At 40.4% G+C, this 20,071-nt stretch overlaps 1 protein-coding gene across 3 annotated transcripts in view; it reads right to left on the reverse strand.

The window, feature by feature from the left end:
• Positions 1–20,071, reverse strand: part of prkdc (protein kinase, DNA-activated, catalytic subunit) — a 303,035-nt gene that overhangs the window by 71,854 nt on the left and 211,110 nt on the right. For all 3 annotated transcript variants that reach the window (XR_010019774.1, XM_063063262.1, XM_063063255.1), the window contains exons 62-64: positions 19,056–19,235; positions 14,386–14,594; positions 13,756–13,894 (exon numbers count right to left, since the gene is read on the reverse strand). Coding sequence is in view for 2 of the 3 variants with exons in the window: in XM_063063262.1 (XP_062919332.1) it covers positions 13,756–13,894; positions 14,386–14,594; positions 19,056–19,235 (528 nt within the window). In the remaining variant the exon portion in view is untranslated. The remainder of the gene's footprint in view (positions 1–13,755; positions 13,895–14,385; positions 14,595–19,055; positions 19,236–20,071) is intronic.

The raw sequence follows: 20,071 nt of genomic DNA on the forward strand, positions 1-20,071 counted from the left end.
GATAAGGGAACTCGAGGTAAAGGAGGTATTAGGAGGTAGTGACCATAATATGATAAGTTTTAATCTACAATTTGAGAGGGAGAAGGGAAAATCGGAAGTGTCAGTATTACAGTTGAACAATGGGGACTATGGACCCATGAGGGAGGATCTGGCCAAAGTTGACTGGAAAGATACCCTAGCAGGGATGACAGTGGAACAACAATGGCAGGTATTTCTGGGAATAATACAGAAGGTGCAGGATCAGTTCATTCCTAAGAGGAAGAAGGATTCGAAGAGGAGTAAGGGGCGACCGTGGATAACAAGGGAAGTCAAGGACAGTATAAAAATAAAAGAGAGGAAGTATAACATAGCAAGGATGAGCGGGAAGCCAGAGGATTGGGAGACTTTTAAGGAGCAACAGATGATAACTAAAAAGGCAATATGGGGGGGGGGAGGGCGGGGGAAGATGGGGAAGGAAGGTAAGCTAGCCAAGAATATAAAGGAGGATAGTAAAAGCTTCTTTAGGTATGTGAAGAGGAAAAAATTAGTTAAGACCAAAGTTGGGCCCTTGAAGACAGAAACGGGTAAAATTATTATGGGGAACAAGGAAACGGCAGATGAGCTGAACAGGTACTTTGGATCTGTATTCACTAGGGAAGACACAAACAGTCTCCCAGATGTGATAGTGGCCAGAGGACCTAGGGCAACGGAGGAACTGAAGGAAATTTGCATTAGGCAGAAAATGGTGTTGGGTAAACTGATGGGACTGAAGGCTGATAAATCCCCAGGGCCTGATGGTCTGCATCCAAGGGTACTTAAGGAGTTGGCTCTAGAAATTGTGGACGCATTGGTAATCATTTTCCAATGTTCTATAGATTCAGGATCAGTTCCTGCGGATCGCAGGGTAGCTAATGTTATCCCACTTTTTAAGAAAGGAGGGAGAGAGAAAACAGGCAATTATAGACCAGTTAGTCTGACATCAGTGGTGGGGAAGATGCTGGAGTCAATTATAAAAGATGAAATAGAGGCATATTTGGATAGCAGCAGCAGGATAGGTCCGAGTCAGCATGGATTTATGAAGGGGAAATCATGCTTGACTAATCTTCTGGAATTTTTTAAGGATGTAACTATGAAAATGGACATGGGAAAACCAGTGGATGTAGTGTGCCTGGACTTGAAGAAAGCCTTTGATAAGGTCCCACATAGGAGGTTAGTGGGCAAAATTAGAGCACATGGTATTGGGGGTAGGGTACTGACAGGGATAGAAAATTGGTTGGGAGACAGGATACAAATAGTAGGGATTAACGGGTCCTTTTCAGAATGGCAGGCAGTGACTAGCGGGGTACCGCAAGGCTTGGTGCTGGGACCGCAGCTATTTACAAAGAATTGAAAATACACGTGGACTAAGATGTTATCTCCTGTGCTATCACCATTGGGATCATTAGTTGATCTGCCACCTTTCTTCAGGAGTTTCGGCTCGCTTATGATCAAGACTCCTTTGAGGTGGTGGGCCAGCAGTGCTAAGCACCACCTCCCACTGGTGAGCTTAAGAACTTGGCATCTGCCTCTATCAGAGTTGTTGGCCACTTCCATCCAACGGATAGTCTGTTCTTCAGGTGTCTATGCAACTACTGAAGGGTTTGCAGAAGATGTATACACTGTCTGATTATCCGCCCCTCTGGACGTACCTGGTCCACACCCATGCTGATCCTTTCTCTGCTGCCTCAGCTACAGCCCTGCTGGTTGACTTGATCTCTCTTCTAGTGAAGCCAAGGTTACACAGCCACTTCTGGAAAGTGAACGCAATAGAGCCACGGCAGCCTACTTCGAATGGATAGCATGAGACCCTCCACCCTCTGTCTCTGCATTCTGATCTTAATTCTGCATATTTGGTTAACTTGCGCTCATGGGCTTCATCGATGTTGTCTTCCCAGGGGACTGTGTGTTCACCAATAACTACTTCTCTACTGGTGTCAGACCATATGATTATATCCGGACGCAATGTGGTGAAAGCTATTTGCTCCGGGAAACTGCCTTTCCCGTCCAGGTCAGCCTTGACACACCAATCATTGGCTGAAGAAAGTATACTTGATCGTGAGCCTGCACTGTACACCCTTGACTTGGAGCCTCCTTTCGCAAATGATATGCGATGTTCTGTGCAGCATGGGGCATGAGATAAGTTGTGCTGCAGTACTCTCTGCTCAACCGCTTCTGTCACAACTTTGAGAACGTTGTTATGCCTCCAAATGTACATGCCACTGGTCAACCAGCTTTCCTCTCCTAAGAATAAGGCTCCTTGACTTCTTGGTCTTGAACTTCATTCTTCCCCAATCCATTGGCTCCTCAAGTTTAGATAGTACATTTTCCACTGCCTCCGTGCTGGGACCCAAAAGGGTAAGATCATCCATGAACGCTCATATCGGTGGTAACTCCTCTCCGCCATCAAGTGCGACACCTGGTCCCACTGATTCTGCAGCCCTTACAATGATCTCCATGGCTAACACAAAAAGGATGGGTGAAATCGCACATCCCATTGGGATTCCAACATCCAAGCTCTGCCACCTAGTTGTAAACTGCTGAGTGGAAAACCTCATCCGGAAATCGTTGTTGTACTGCATAACAAAGTTCCTCACCTTAGCAGGAATCCATAGGAATTCCATCGCAAACTCAATCAGGACATGGGGAACAGAACCATACGTGTTTGCAAGATCAAACCAAACTACAGCCAGATTTCTTCTCAACTTTTTTGACTCCTGGATGGTATGCCATATCATACTAGTATGTTCAAGGCATCCCGGGAAGCCTGGCATTCCTGCCTTCTGCACAGATGTATTTACCAATCTATTCTCAATCACAAATGAAGATATTCTTTCTGCCAGAATGCCAAACATAATCTTCCCCTCTACATTCAGGAGTGAAATTGGTCGGAACTGATTCAATGCAGAAGAATTCTCTTCCTTCGGGATGTATACTCCTTCAGCCTCACTCCATGACAAAGGAACAACACCTTGTCTCCACACCACCTTTAACAATCTCCACAAGTATTTCCTCAGCTCTTCACACTTCTTGAACACCTTATACGGCACTCCATTAGGTCCTGGCACTGAGCCTGACCTTGCCTTTCTGATGAACCGTTCGACCTCTGCCAATTTGGGTTCTGACAGATTGAATTTCACTCCTGGCTTGGTAGGCTTCACGAGCCCCGAAGTGTTAAGCAAAGGAGCCTCCTGCTGTTCATTAGAGTAAGTGCTTGCTAGGTGATCCTCAAATTCTTGTTGAGAGATGTTAAGCTGCCAGCTCTTACTTTGTTTGAACAGTTTCTTTGTGAACTCGTGCAAGTTCTCAAAGAACGACTATCTTGCCTTCTCTCTCTTCTTTCTCTTTTTACGTTGTGACTCTGCATGACGGAGTGATGCTAACTTCATTCGAAAATGCTCTCGGAGATCAGCAAGCGCTGGCTTGTCACCCTCACTTGCTACCTTCCACCTCTGTCTCAACGATCTAAGCTCTCTCCTCAACCTACCAATCTCCTTCTGGCGCCTGCTTGGTTGCTGTGTAGGCTTTGTTTTCTTCAACTCAACCAAACCAAACCTGCACTTTCCAACATCGTAAATCATATCGCCCATCACCTCCAACTTTCTCTTTGATGTTCCCGAGAGTGATCTCCAACATCATACTGATATCCTCATCAAATACACGCCAAGCCTTCTCATCTGCCATTGCTGGCCAGTTGACCTTCCTCTTCTTCTCTACCTCCTCACCGCCACCATTATGCGATGGATCTACCTGGGTACTGTGGTCTGAAACCTGACCTGGGTTATCTCTCGTCTGACCTGGAGTATGATGACTCTCTCCAGAGCCAAACGCTGTGGCTTGTGAATCAGTGGCTGAAAAGACATCATCTGTGCTTGGTGAAGTAATCTCATCTTCATCCACTGGGATGGAACAGCACTTCAACTTTGCTTGGTGGACTCCTGAACCTTTAATGCTGGAAAATGCTCTCCCACACCAACACATTGGACACTCAGAGCCTCTTATCCTAGCTCTTGGTCGTAGTCGTTTCCTGTAATTAACTGTATCCATCTGATTGGGTCCATCATTCTCCCTGCCTCTCGGTGGACCCCGAGGGTATGTTATTCCGTGTAAACTAGAAGCTTCAAGAGGTGGGTGCTCTTCTGAGCTGGTGCCCGGACTGCCAATCCTGACACCCCTGGTGCCAGTCTTTCCTGGCTGTCCGTTGTCTCTCCACGCTGTCACTGGACTATTCCCGGTTGCCAACCAGACTATTCCTGATTACATTAATGATTTAGGTGAAGGAATTAAAAGTAACATTAGCAAATTTGCAGATGACACAAAGCTGGGTGGCAGTGTGAAATGTGAGGAGGATGTTATAAGAATACAGGGTGACTTGGACAGGTTGGGTGAGTGGGCAGATGCAGTTTAATGTGGATAAATATGAGGTTATCCACTTCTGTGGCAAGAACAGGAAGGCAGATTACTATCTAAATGGTGTCAAGTTAGGAAAAGGGGAAGTGCAACGAGATCTGGGTGTCCTTGTTCATCAGTCACTGAAAATAAGCATACAGGTACAGCAGGCAGTGAAGAAAGCTAATGGCATGTTGGCCTTCATAACAAGGGCAGTTGAGTACAGGAGCAAAGGGGTCTTTCTGCAGTTGTACAAGGCCCTGGTAAGACCCCACCTGGAGTATTGTGTGCAGTTTTGGTCTCCAAATTTGAGGAAGGACTTTCTTGCTATGGAGGGAGTGCAGCGTAGGTTCACTGGGTTAATTTCAGGGATGGCGGGAATGTTATGTTGTCCCCTTGTTCAAAAAAGGTAGTAGGGATAGTCTGGGTAATTATAGACCAGTGAGCCTTACCTCTGTGGTGGGAAAGCTGTTAGAAAAGATTCTTAGAGATAGGATCTATGGGCATTTATAGAGAATCATGGTCTGATCAGGGCTTTGTGAAGGGTAGGTCGTGTCTGACAAGCCTAATAGAGTTCTTTGAGGAGGTGAACAGGCATATAGATGAGGGTAGTGCAGTGGATGTGATCTATATGGATTTTAGTAAGGCATTTGACAAGGTTCCACACGGTAGGCTTATTCAGAAAGTCAGAAGGCATGGGATCCAGGGAAGTTTGGCCAGGTGGATTCAGAATTGGCTTGCCTGCAGAAGGTCATGGTGGAGGGAGTACATTCAGATTGGAGGGTTGTGACTAGTGGTGTCCCACAAGGATCTGTTCTGGGACCTCTACTTTTCGTGATTTTTATTAACGACCTGGATGTGGGGGTAGAAGGGTGGGTTGGTAGGTTTGCGGACAACACAATGGTTGGTGGTGTTGTAGATAGTGCAGAGGATTGTCGAAGATTGCAGAGAGACATTGATAGGATGCAGAAGTGGGCTGAGAAGTGGCAGATGGAGTTCAACCCGGAGAAGTGTGAGGTGGTACACTTTGGAAGGACAAGTTCCAAGGCAGAGTACAAAGTAAATGGCAGGATACTTGGTGGTGTGGAGGAGCAGAGGGATCTGGGGGTACATGTCCACAGATCCCTGAAAGTTGCCTCACAGGTAGATAGGGTCGTTAAGAAAGCTTATGGGGTGTTAAGCTTTCATAAGTCGAGGGATTGAGTTTAAGAGTCGCGATGTAATGATACAGCTCTATAAAACTCTGGTTATGCCACACTTGAAGTACTGTGTCCGGTCTGGTCGCCTCACTATAGGAAGGATGTGGAAGCATTGGAAAGGGTACAGAGGAGATTTACCAGGATGCTGCCTGGTTTAGAGAGTATGCGTTATGATCAGAGATTAAAGGAGCTAGGGCTTTACTCTTTGGAGAGAAGGAGGATGAGAGGAGACATGATAAAGGTGTACAAGATAATAAGAGGAATAGATAGAGTGGATAGCCAGCGCCTCTTCCCCAGGGCACCACTGCTCAATACAAGAGGACATTGCTTTACGGTAAGGGGTAGAAAGTTCAAGGGGGATATTAGGGTAAGGTTTTTTACTCAAAGAGTGGTTCGTGCGTGAAATGCACTGCCTGAGTCAGTGGTGGAGGCAGATACACTAGTGAAATTTAAGAGACTACTAGACAGGTATATAGAGGAATTTAAGGTGGGGGGTTATATCGGAGGCAGGGTTTCAGGGTCGGCACAACATTGTGGGCCGAAGGGCCTGTACTGTGCTGTACTATTCTATGTTCTGTATTCTATATGTTGAAAGATTGGAGCGACTGGGCTTGTATACACTGGAATTTAGAAGGATGAGAGGGGATCTGATTGAAACATATAAGATTATTAAGGGATTGGACACACTAGAGGCAGGAAACATGTTCCCGATGTTGGGGGAGTCCAGAACCAGAGGCCACAGTTTAAGAATAAGGGGTAGACCATTTAGAACGGAGTTGAGGAAAAACTTTTTCACACAGAGGGTTGTGGATCTGTGGAATGCTCTGCCTCAGAAGGCAGTGGAGGCCAATTCTCTTGATTCTTTCAAGAAAGAGTTAGATAGAGCTCTTAAAGATAGTGGAGTCAAGGGATATGGGGAGAAGGCAGGAACAGGGTACTGGGACTTCCGGTAGCGCTCATGGAGTGAAGTCGCGTTCTTGACTCGCTCCATTACCTCTGAGTTTTTTTTTCTCTATGGTCAGCTATACTTTAATTAACTATTAAGGCATCAATTCTTACAATACTTTGAATTAAACTGAATTCTCCGACAATTGGATGATACTTAGATCTGCTATGTCTAAGAACGGGAAAAACGGCAAGGATGGTAAACCTCCGGTTAAACCGAAAGCTACGGATTTCCCCCCGACTGAATCACCGGTGACTTTGAAAGCGATATCGGAGTTAATTCAGAGGGAAATTTCAACCTCTGTTAGGGAGATGATTCGTACGGAAATTGCAGGCTCTGTTAAAGACCTGATTCATACGGAAATCTCAACTAATCTCCAGAAAATTGCCGATTCAATGGATAAGATGCAAACATTTATTGCGGAACATCAGTCGGCTATATCTGATCTTCAAAAATTCGCGCAACAAAGTGAACTTAAGATGGGGAAAATCGAAGAAACAATTAATGTAATGAAGAAGAAACTTGACTTTTTGACTTTTAAAAACTCTGACTTGGAATCTAGAATGCGACGGCAGAATTTACGAATGATCGGGGTGAGGGAAGCTGTTGAAGCCAACAACCCTATGAAATATTTCTCTCAACTTTTAAAAGATGCATTCCCTACTGTATTTCCTGACCAACCACCGCTACTGGATCGTGTTCACAGAATCCCATCATACTCGTCTAGGTCAGATAGACCTAGGCATGTTATTTTACGTTTTCATTATTTTCAAGACAAGGAGAGACTGTTTCGATTCGCTCGATCTAAAGGTTTCATTGATTTTTCGGATCTTAAGTTCCGATTCGTGGAAGATTTCAGTAAACCAATCTGGGTCCAACGGGTTCGTTACAGATCTGTGATGTCGGAATTCTATAAGATGGATTTAAGACCAGCGCTGCTGTACCCTGCACGTCTAAGGATTCGCATGTTAGATGGAGCCCTTCGTTTTTTTGATTCTCCATCGGACGCCCAGAGTTATCTGGATCAACTTTCATCTTCAACATCTTAATTGCCTTTTTTTAATTATCTCCGTTGATCGGAGGCTGTGAATTGGTTGGTTTTAACTTTTCCGTGCCCTATCTGGGCAGAAAAGTTTACTTTTGATTTCTTAATATGGCTGCTAAACTTTCTTTTTTAACTGCGTCATTTCTTTCTTTTCCCAGGGGATTCTGGGTGGTTACTTCCCTTTTGTCATCTTACGTATTTCCTGTGTGGCCTTAAATTTTGTAGTTTTTTTTAAATTTTATTCTGTTTTGCTTTTTATAACCACTTTATGTTAATAATCCTATTTTTTCTTGTTGCTGTGTCTATTCATGAGTTTGAGGTTTATTGTAGTTTTTTTTAATATATATTTTCCGGCTTTTGTTCTGTTCTGTGTGTATTTTAATTGAGCTAACTTTTTTTTACTTACTTTTTTACTGTTTTACAACTAGCTGATCCTTTTCATATTTATACCTTTTTTTTAGGGAGCGTATACCGGAAGTCATGGGGGTAGTTTTAGTGCTTGCTTCTTTCTGGCGGGTCTGCTTTAGATTTTGCCTTGGGGTCTTGGGGCGGAGGGTGGTGGGAGGGGCTTCACGTTTTAGTTTGTTTCTCTTTGGGCTATATACATTATTGAAGTACTGGTTGCGTCCTTTTTCCCGGTATCTTTTGTATGTTCTGTTTCCTCTCCGGGTTTGTGGGTCGCGCCTATCGTCAATCCTCCTTGTTGTGGGTTGACTTTAGGATTTATGGAGTCTATTATTAATTTTGTCTCCTGGAATACTAACGGTCTTAATCATCCTATTAAAAGGAAAAAAGTTTTTAAAGTGTTCCGGAGACTTAAAGCACAAATTTTATTTTTACAAGAGACCCATGTACGGAGGGGGGACAGACTACGTTTTTTCAAATTCTGGAAGGGACAACAATTTCATTCGAACTCCAATGCTAAGATTCGAGGCGTCTCTATTTTTATAGATTCCTCAGTTACTTTTATACAACAGGATATTATTTCTGATCCGAATGGTAGATTTTTGTTGGTTAGTGGTTTACTATTTAATTAAAAAGTAGTTTTGGTTAATGTTTATGCTCCTAATATGGATTGTCCGGAATTTTATAAATCATTGTTTGATCAGTTTTCGAATTTGAACGAGTTTTCATTGATCTGGGGCAGAGATCTTAATACCTGTTTGTCTCCAGCTTTGGATCGTTCGGCTCCTTTACGGACTTTACCTAATAAATCTGCAAATTTGATTAATTTTTTCCTTTCTGATTCTGGGTCGACGGATATTTGGCGTTTTCTGCATCCTCAGGAAAAAGATTTTTCCTTCTTTTCACATGTTCATCATTCCTATTCAAGAATTGATTATTTTTTCATTGATTCTCGTCTCATTCCTTCAGTGATTAAATGTGATTATGATTCTATAACCATTTCGGATCATGCTCCACTTAAGCTTTCTATTAAAATTATGGCCAATATACAAAATAATAGACAATGGCGTTTTAATTCGCTGTTGCTTCAGGACTCGGACTTTGTTAATTTTATGAATGAACAGATTGAGCTTTTTTTTACAATTAACCATACAGAAGATATTTCGGTTAACACTCTTTGGGACACTTTTAAAGCCTATATTCGGGGTCAGATTATTTCGTATTCTGCTGCTTTGAGGAAGAAACAGAAGCAGGAGGAGATGGTAATTGTGGACAAGATTAAAGAAATTGATAAGAAATATGTTATGGCTCCTTCTGAGGAGTTATACAAACAAAGAACTGAACTTCAAATGGAACACAGTTTACTACTCTCGTCCTCGATTGTAAACCAATTAAAGAAAATAAGAAGTGACTTTTATGTTCACAGTGACAAAATTGGCAAGCTGCTGGCTAATCAATTGAAATCTAATTATGTTAAATCTCAAATCAATCAGATTTATAACCAAAATGATCGATTGATACTGGATCATGTGGGGATTAATCAAACCTTTTGTGATTTTTATTCTTCTTTATATCAATCAGAGTCTCCTCGAGATTCTAAATATATGAATGATTTTTTAGATAAGTTAGACTTTCCTCAGATTTCACAGGATATGTCTTCTTTATTAGATACTTCCATTACAATGGATGAGATTAAGAATGTTATTTTTTCTATGAATTTGGGGAAAGCTCCTGGCCCGGATGGGTTTACCGTTGAATTTTATAAATGTTTTGCTTCTTTATTGATTCCTTGGCTCTGTAGGGTTTTTGAGGCTTCTTTGAAACTTGGTAAACTTCCTGAATCTTTTAATAGAGCATCAATTTCTCTAATACTAAAGAAGGATAAAGACCCTGCTCAATGTGCATCTTATAGACCAATATCTTTATTAAATGTTGATTCTAAAGTTTTTTCTAAGTTATTAGCAAATAGACTAGAAAAAGTACTTCCTTCTATTATTTCGGAAGACCAAACGGGTTTTATTAAAGGTCGTTACTCTTTTTATAATATTCGTACATTGTTAAATATCGTTTATACTCCCTCACAAAATGTTCCTGAGTGTGTTATTTCTTTAGATGCCGAGAAAGCTTTTGATAGAGTAGAATGGCCTTATTTATTTAAGGTGCTTGAAATGTTTAATTTTAGCTTGAAATTTATATCCTGGATTAAACTGTTATATCATTCCCCTGTAGCCTCGGTTCGTACTAACTCTTTAAACTCACCTTTTTTTCCTCTCTTTCGTGGTACTCGACAAGGCTGTCCTCTTAGTCCCCTATTATTTGATATTGCATTAGAACCTCTTGCAATTGCTATTCGAGAATCTTCAAATATTACTGGGATAACTCGGGGATTAAAGTCCCATAAATTATCACTCTATGCTGATGATTTACTTTTATATATTTCTAATCCTGAGAAATCCATTCCTGCTGTTTTAGAGTTATTAGCACAATTTGGTTTTTTCTCAGGTTATAAATTAAATCTTAGTAAGAGTGAACTTTTTCCGATTAATAAACATCTTCCCTTATATTATAAATTTCCATTTAAATTGATTAATAATTATTTTTCATATCTTGGGATTAAAATTACTTGTAAATATAAAGATTTATTTAAGATTAACTTTTTACCATTAATAGACCATATTACTCAACTTTCATCTAAATGGTTTCCCTTATATTTAACTTTGATTGGTCGTATTAATGCAGTTAAGATGTTTTTTTTGCCAAAATTTTTATATGTGTTTCAGGCATTACCAATTTTCGTTCCTAAATCTTTTTTTGATAAAGTTGACTCTAAAATTTCTTCATTTATTTGGCAGAATAAGAATCCGAGACTGGGTAAAATACATTTACAGAAAGCTAAGAGAGATGGAGGTTTAGCATTACCTAACTTTAGATTTTATTATTGGGCTATTAATATTCGACATATGAAATTTTGGTTACTTGACCAGGACATACTATCTATTCCTAAATGGGTAGCATTGGAATTACAATCTGTTCTGGGTTATACACTTGGTTCTATTTTAGGTTCCTCTCTTCCTTTTGATTCGAAACGTCTTAAGCAGGTCTCTAACCCGATAGTTAAATATGCTTTGCGCATTTGGTTTCAATTCAGAAAATTTTTTGATCTTAATCAATTCGGGTTAGCGATTCCTATTTTAGGTAACATATTTTTTCCTCCCTCTTTTACGGATTGCGCTTTTCAAACTTGGAAGACTAAGGGTATTTTACGGTTTTTGGATTTATTTTTAGATGGTTCCCTTATGTCTTTTGAACAATTATCTAATAAATATAACTTATCAAGAATACATTTTTTTAGATATTTACAAGTTAGAAATTTCCTAAGTACTATACTTTCTTCCTTTCCAATGCTTCCTCCTATATATATTTTAGATTCGATAATTAACCTTAATCCATGTCAGAAAGGTGCATCGGCTATGATTTATAATATTATTATGAAACTTAGGAAAGCTCCATTTGATAAGATTAGGGTAGATTGGGAACAGGAATTGGGGCTTACCATTTCTGTGGATGATTGGGGGCAGATTTTACAATTAGTTAATACTTCCTCTATTTGTGCTAAACATTCCCTAATTCAATTTAAAGTGGTTCATAGAGCACATATGTCCAAAGATAAGTTAGCGCGTTTTTACTCGCATATTAATCCTTTCTGTGATAGATGTTCGGGGCAGATAGCCTCTTTAACTCATATGTTTTGGTCTTGCCCTACTTTGGAAACTTTTTGGAGAGATATTTTCAATATTATTTCTAAGGTATTAAATATAGATATCTCTCCTCACCCTATTACTGCTATCTTTGGACTACCTAAAATTTCTAGTAATCTTTCCCCTTCAGCCCGTAGAATGATTGCATTTCTTACTTTAATGGCAAAAAGATGTATTTTACAACATTGGAAAGAGCTTAATGCTCCAACTACCTTTTTTTGGTTTTCTCAGACGATTTTATGTTTGAATTTGGAGAAAATTAGAAGTAACCTTTATGATTCTTCATTTAAATTTGAACAGATTTGGGGACCTTTTATTCGATATTTTCATTTAATGTAATATTCACCCTTCTTGTTTTTTTTTTCACTGTTTTTAATGGAGGTCGGGATTGAGGACGTGATTTTAAGTTTAACTCTGTTTGGTTTCAAGTTAGCCCATTGCTTTGCCTTGCTTTTAGTTAGCTGCACGGTGGGTTTTTTTTGGGGGGTTTTTTTTTTCTTTTTTTTCCATTGATATATATAAAATTTAGTATACTATTATGTTATCTTGGTTTCTTATGCTTAAATTACATTGTTTGTAGTATTTTCTTTTTGGTATTGTTATCTTTTGGAATTTTATTATACTTTAACATTGTATTAATGTTTATATGGCTTACCTTTTTTGTATACTTACTCAATAAAAAGATTTAAAAAGGAACAGGGTACTGATTGTGGATGATCAGCCATGATCACAGTGAATGCGGGTGCTGGCTCGAGGGGCCAAATGGCTTACTCCTGCACCTATTGTCTATTGCCTATTGACATTCTTTTCAAGTCTACAGATGACAGAATACTAAGAAAGACAGTGAAATATAAGGATGACAATAACTAACTTACACAGGCTGATGGATGGGGGAAGATAAATTTTAGTACAGGGAAATATGAAGTGATATATTTTGGTAAGAATGAGAAGAGCAAATAAAAGTCTAGAAAGAGTATAAGGACAGGCAGATCTACAGGCAAAAACACATTCAGTTCACTTAATGTGGGAGGACAGACTGAGAAAACAGTTGAAAACATTCAGGGCCATGAGCTGAGATGGCAGAGTTTGTACTTATATAGGGAAAGTATGGACTTGATGGACTGAATGGTCTCCTTCCATGCTGTAACAATTCAGTGAAAGCAGACTGACACCTCAGTACACTGACAGAACTTACTCATAAGATCCACAAGCAGCAACAAGATAAACTTGTCTTTTCAACAAGCTACTTTAGTGTGACCAAAATACACAGCTATAATGGGACACAAAAGACTTTTGAATTATTGAGCTAAAATCATTCCCCTCCCTGCCTCCATCCCCCAGAGTATTATCTGAGAAGACTCCTCAGCCTTTAGCTTTGGATCTGGAATGACAAATGATGACTAGCTGGCGTCTCTTGATGAATTGCTGTGGGGCAGTGGTGCACACATCTGTACTTACTGGAAGTTTGAACAGCATCATAAGCTGAGGGGCTGGATACAATTAGGTTCATGCCAACCAAATCAGCCAATTAGAATTGCTCCATTCATTTAAATGTGATCGCTGACCCTCACGAAAATGGTAAGTAGAAATAAGACGGCTTTTCATAAAAAGTGTTTTAATTAACATTTATGCTAGCTTATTTATTTAATTTAATAACTTTTTAAGTTAGTTTTCTTTTTGCTAATTTAGATGTTTCTTTTTACTGTTACTAACATATTTCACTCATTGTGGCAGTATAAGCTTGGAGAAATGTCCTTGTCAGCACATGGTGTCAGAAGGCCACCGGGGTTGTTTGTGAATCTCAGGGCGACCCATGCCCCAGACTCCACCACTTGCAGCCTAGTTGCTGTTCACAAGTGGCTCGTTTTGTAGAAGGGCAACGGCAATGTAGGGAGGAAGTCTGAGGATAGGCAGCTGGAAAAGACAGCTAGGTGAATGCGAGACTTAGGCCAGATGCAGCCAATCGTTATCTCTCTCATTGCTCAAAGTCACTTTTACCTGGTCGTATAACTGTACAGCCGTTGCAAAATCATTTTTAGCTTCTGCCAGAAGAGCCTTCTGAGTGATGGGCTTTGTGCCAATCTTTTCACTGAAGATTCCACGCAGGACATCATAATCTCCTATCGATCGGTACAATCTGCAAAAAGATCAATGTTTATGCATTCACAGCTTTCGAAATCGTGTTCAAGTATCGACAGACTCATATGTTATCCTGGTTGTTCAGAGGATAAAGGCAGATATAGCAACACTCAGATGGAATAGTGACAAATGTCAGTGCCCTTGGGAAAGGAAAAGATGAAAAAGCACAAAAAACTGAGATCCTCCAGCACTTTGTGTGTGTTGCCATGATTCTAACAGGTAATTTTACTATTTTACTACACGCGGTCCACCATGTCACTTTATGTCAATCTGTCAATTTCCAGGCCATGTCACTCAGAGACTTGTACTAATATTATTATGTGCTGTGCTGGATTGTAACTATAAACCCTGCATGTGACTCTGTAATGTGTTTTGCACCCTGGCCCCAGAGGAATGATGTTTTGATTAACTATATAATTATAATGTTGAATAACAACAAACTGGAACTTGAATGTGAACCAAACCTTAGTGATGATTGCAGAGACTTACTTAGCGAGCTCCACCCATCGGGTAGTGTCAGGAGACTGATGGCTTCTGCCTCGTGCTCTCTTTGCTGGTGGTTCCTCAGCTGAAGTCTGACAGATCAAACTTAGCTCCAAAAGCAGAATTCCCATTGGTTGTTGTAAACTAGCTGAAGAGGTTAAGCTTATAATGGAGGGATCAAGATTCAGCAGGTCTGGGTGATGATAACTCATATCCTTATAAAACAAATCAAAACCAACGTTCATCACTATTTTCCAATAAAACACACAGGTACAATCAAACAGACTGTTTATGGAAATGAAGTACAATTTCTTAATACATCACAAACAATGCTGGACAGCCCAAAAGTGTTTTACAAAGGAAAACAGAATGGAAAGACTTGGAAGGAAGAGATTAGGTATAATCAAAATCTCAAAATTGTGATTATAAGGTTAAAAACTATAAAATTATGGATTATTTATTATTATCAGCACTCAATTGCCCACCATTGAGAATATCTACCATAAACGCTGCCTGGGCAGGGCAAATAGCATTATCAGGAATGCATCTCACCCTAACCGCCTTTTTACTCTCCTCTCATCCAGTAGACGCTACAGGAGCCTCTGCTCCCGCACCAGCAGGCACAGGAAGAGCTTCTTCCCTGAGGCTGTGACACTGCTAAACCTCTCAGCACAGCACTAAGCAGTATTGGATCCGTATTGTACTGTCTCAGTACTTTTATATTAGTGTGCTGTAGCACTTTTTTTATTCACAGTTATTTTGTAAATAACACTATTCTTTGCATTTCTGGTCAGATGCTAAATGCATTTCATAGGCTTTGTATCTGTACTCTGCACAATGACAATAAAGTTGAATCTAATCTAATCTAATATTTATAATTATATTTATATATATATAATTTATAATTATAAATTATAAATTGATTATAAAATTATAAATTATGAAGTTCAAGCTTGAGATTTTTAAGGGTAACTTTCAAGAAATAAAAATAAAGCAAATGAACATGTTAACTTCTTCTCAGTCATCTCTCTTTAAATTGCTTTTTATTAACCATTCACCTGAACTACTGGAATATGTGCTTACCAAAACCGTAGTGAGAAAGGGAAAGTGTAAACCGGGCAGTTCTAACTGACATGTGCTAAAATATAAAATAACACAGAAGTGAATAATGAACAAAGGATGTGTCCAAGGAAGGTCAAATAGATTAGGAAGCACTAAATGAAATCTGAAAGTACAAACAATATAGTAGAGCACAGGACAGACCATTTGGCCCATAATGTTAGTCAAACATATTAAACCAATGGGTCCTAATTAACCTGATTCCTCTTCCCTGCATAATGACAATATTCTACTATTCTCTGCATAGTCATGTGCCTAAGAGTGCCTTAAATGCTCCTGTGCCTTTTGACCAACACTTGAGGTCCCCACCACACTGTGTAAAAATTCTTCCCTCACACACCTTCTTTGTATTTTCCTCCTCTCACCTTAAATAGATGCTTAGTACTGGACGTTTCAATCCTGGGAACAGGATTCTGGCTGACTACTCTATCTATATCTCACATAGTTTTATAAACTTCAATCAACTCTCCCCCCAATTTCTGTCACTCTAAAGAAAACAGCCCAAGCTTGTCCAAACTCCCCTCACAGCACCTGTCCTCCAAAGCAAGCAAAGTCCTGGTAAACCACTTCTGCATCCTCTCCAAAGCCACCCCATCCTTTCTATAATAAGGTGACCAGAACTAACATAACTTCCTGGCTCTTAAACTCAATGCCTTGACTAATGAAGGGAAACATGACATATGTCTCTTTTCAAACCATCCCATGAACCTGTACAGTCACTTTTATGAGACAATGCACCTGGACCCCATGATCCCTCTGTTCACCAATGCTGTTAGATTTTGGATCTCCCAGGGTGCAGCACCCAGCACTTATCGGGATTAACTCCATCTGCCATTTCTCTGTCCATATCTGCAACTGATATATATTCTGCTGTATCCTTTGACAATTTTCTAGACAATCCACAATGCCACTGCAAACCTACTCACCCACCCTACCACATTTTCATCCAAATAGAAACATAGAAAATAGGTGCAGGAGTAGGCCATTCGGCCCTTCGAGCCTGCACCGCCATTTATTATGATCATGGCTGATCATCCAACTCAGAACCCCACCCCAGCCTTCCCTCCATACCCCCTGATCCCCGTAGCCACAAGGGCCATATCTAACTCCCTCTTAAATATAGCCAATGAACTGGCCTCAACTGTTTCCTGTGGCAGAGAATTCCACAGATTCACCACTCTCTGTGTGAAGAAGTTTTTCCTAATCTCAGTCCTAAAAGGCTTCCCCTTTATCCTCAAACCCTCAAACTGTGACCCCTTGTTCTGGACTTCCCCAACATCGGGAACAATCTTCCTGCATCTAGCCTGTCCAATCCCTTTAGGATTTTATATGTTTCAATCAGATCCCCCCTCAATCTTCTAAATTCCAATGAGTACAAGCCCAGTTCATCCAGTCTTTCTTCATATGAAAGTCCTGCCATCCCAGGAATCAATCTGGTGAACCTTCTTTGTACTCCCTCTATGGCAAGGATGTCTTTCCTCAGATTAGGGGACCGAAACTGCACACAATACTCCAGGTGTGGTCTCACCAAGGCCTTGTACAACTGCAGTAGTACCCCCCTGCTCCTGTACTCGAATCCTCTTGCTATAAATGCCAGCATACCATTCACCTTTTTCACCGCCTGCTGTACCTGCATGCCCACTTTCAATGACTGGTGTATAATGACACCCAGGTCTCGTTGCACCTCCCCTTTTCCTAATTGGCCACCATTCAGATAATAATCTGTTTTCCTATTTTTGCCACCAAAGTGGATAACTTCACATTTATCCACATTAAATTGCATCTGCCATGAATTTGCCCACTCACCCAACCTATCCAAGTCACTCTGCATTCTCTTAGCATCCTCCTCACAGCTAACACTGCCACCCAGCTTCGTGTCATCCGCAAACTTGGAGATGCTGCATTTAATTCCCTCATCCAAGTCATTAATATATTGTAAACAACTGGGGTCCCAGCACTGAGCCTTGCGGTACCCCCACTAGTCACTGCCTGCCATTCTGAAAAGGTCCCGTTTATTCCCACTCTTTGCTTCCTGTCTGCCAACCAATTCTCCATCCACATCAATACCTTACCCCCAATACCGTGTGCTTTAAGTTTGCACACTAATCTCCTGTGTGGGACCTTGTCAAAAGCCTTTTGAAAATCCAAATATACCACATCCACTGGTTCTCCCCTATCCACTCTACTGGTTACATCCTCAAAAAATTCTATGAGATTCGTCAGACATGATTTTCCTTTCACAAATCCATGCTGACTTTGTCCGATGATTTCACCGCTTTCCAAAGGTGCTGTTATCACATCTTTGATAACTGACTCCAGCAGTTTCCCCACCACCGACGTTAGGCTAACCGGTCTATAATTCCCCGGTTTCTCTCTCCGTCCTTTTTTAAAAAGTGGGGTTACATTAGCCACCCTCCAATCCTCAGGAACTAGTCCAGAATCTAACGAGTTTTGAAAAATTATCACTAATGCATCCACTATTTCTTGGGCTACTTCCTTAAGCACTCTAGGATGCAGACCATTTATATAAATGACAAACAACAAGGTCCCAGTACAGATCCCTGTGGAACACGAGTTACAGACCTCCATCCAAAATAAGACCCATCCACCACTACCCTCAGTATTCTCTGAAGAAGACAATATTTGATCCAGTCAGCCAAGTCACCATGGATCCCATGCATCCTAATTTTCACACAGGACCTTAATGGATACCTTATTAAAATCCATGTATATAACATCCACAGTTCCATCTTTTTCTTTATCACCTCCTTGATAAACTCTGACATGACCTGTCATGCATAAAACTTTGCTGACTGCCCTAATTAGACCTAATTCTCCAATAGCTCATAAATCCATTTCTTAGAATCCTCTCCATTAGTTTCCCTCCGACTGACATGAGATGCTTCAGTCTTTAATTTTCATAATTATCTCTATTTCTTTTCTTGAACAAAGGAACAACATTAGCCATTCGCCAGTTCTCCAGCACCACACCTACGGCTAGTGAAGATACAGGAATTTCTTCTTCTGCTTCACTACCTGATGAATATTAAACAAGACAGGCAGTGAAGATAAGACAATTTTAACAAATAGCTATTGTTGTAATATTTTTTACTGCTCATACACTTCCTAACGGCTGTAATTTCAATGACAAACAATGGAGGACTTACTAAGGTTCACAGTAAATAGTTCAGAAGCAGAGTCAGAATTTATTATCTGTCTTATATGACATTAAATTTGTTTTTTGCAGCAGTACAGTGCACAGACATAACATTACAAAACAAACACACGATGCAAAAATTATAATCATGGGGTAGTATTCGTGGACCATTCAGAAATTTGATAGCAGAGGGAAAAAGCTGTTTCTGAGTGTGGGTCTCCAGATCCCTGTACCTCCTCCCTGATGGTAGTAGTGAGAAGAGGGCATGTTCTAGGTAGTGAGGATCCTCAGTGATGGATGCTGCCTTCTTGAGGCACTGCCTCGAGAAAATAATTGTAGCCTAATTGCCCCTCCCAAAACAGATCGCAAACGCTACAGATTGTAACTACGTTGCCCTTACCTGAATGCAGGTGACAAATGGGGGAAAACATAAGGTAGTGCTGGTCAGCAAGGAACTAAAATTTTCCATTAACGTTTTGCCAATGCTCTTCATTTCAGCAGTTGTCTTTGATTTCTTCACTTCTTCCAGAATTCCAGAAAACAGGGCGCTGAAGAGTTGTTTAGCAAGTGAGTGGTCTTTCTGCAAAACAATGACAAGTCCTGGTTTTCCTTCTATAGCTGCTTCATCAGAATTCCCTGTCTAATTACATTTATGAATGAACTGAAACAGATATGGACTAAGTGGACTTCAACAAGTGTAAACAGGCATTTATGCCCATCGTAATGTGGATATGAAAGCCTGCTGCTCATCCTTGCTTTCAAAACAACTTCCCATTTTGCTCTATCTTGTTCGTACAACTTTTCTCCGTTTTCCCGTGCATAACATATGGATTGTAATCCCTCAATAGCTTTATCAAGAGCTGGCTGGAAATTTTTCTCACAAGTTACCTTTAAGACTGATAACTTACAGAGCAAATAATTTAACTATCTTTTCATGCCTGCACACACACATACACACTTTTTTTTAGGCACTGTATTCACCCCTCTTGGAAGTTCACACGTTTTATTATTTTACAACATTGAATCACAGTGGATTTAAATTGGCTTTTTTGACACTGATCAACAGAAAAACTCTTTCATGTCGAAGTGAAAACTGATCTCTAAATTAATTACTAATATAAAACACAAAATAATTGATTGCGGGAATATTTACCCCTTTCAAGTGAGTATTCAGTAGATGCACCTTTGGCAGCAATTACAGCCTTGAGTCTATGTGGATAGGTCTCTACAGCTTTGCACATCTGGACACTGCAAATTTTCCCCATTCCTCTTTACAAAATTCCTCGAGCTCTGCCAGATTGCATGGGGATCATCTGTTCCTATGTCTTATGAACAGCCTTTTTCAAGTCCAGCCACAAATTCTCAATTGGATTGAAGTCTGGACTCTGACTTGGCCACTCCAGGACATCAACTTTG

The sequence above is a fragment of the Mobula hypostoma genome, chromosome 1 (genome assembly GCF_963921235.1).
Source record: "Mobula hypostoma chromosome 1, sMobHyp1.1, whole genome shotgun sequence".
NCBI lineage: Eukaryota > Metazoa > Chordata > Chondrichthyes > Myliobatiformes > Myliobatidae > Mobula > Mobula hypostoma.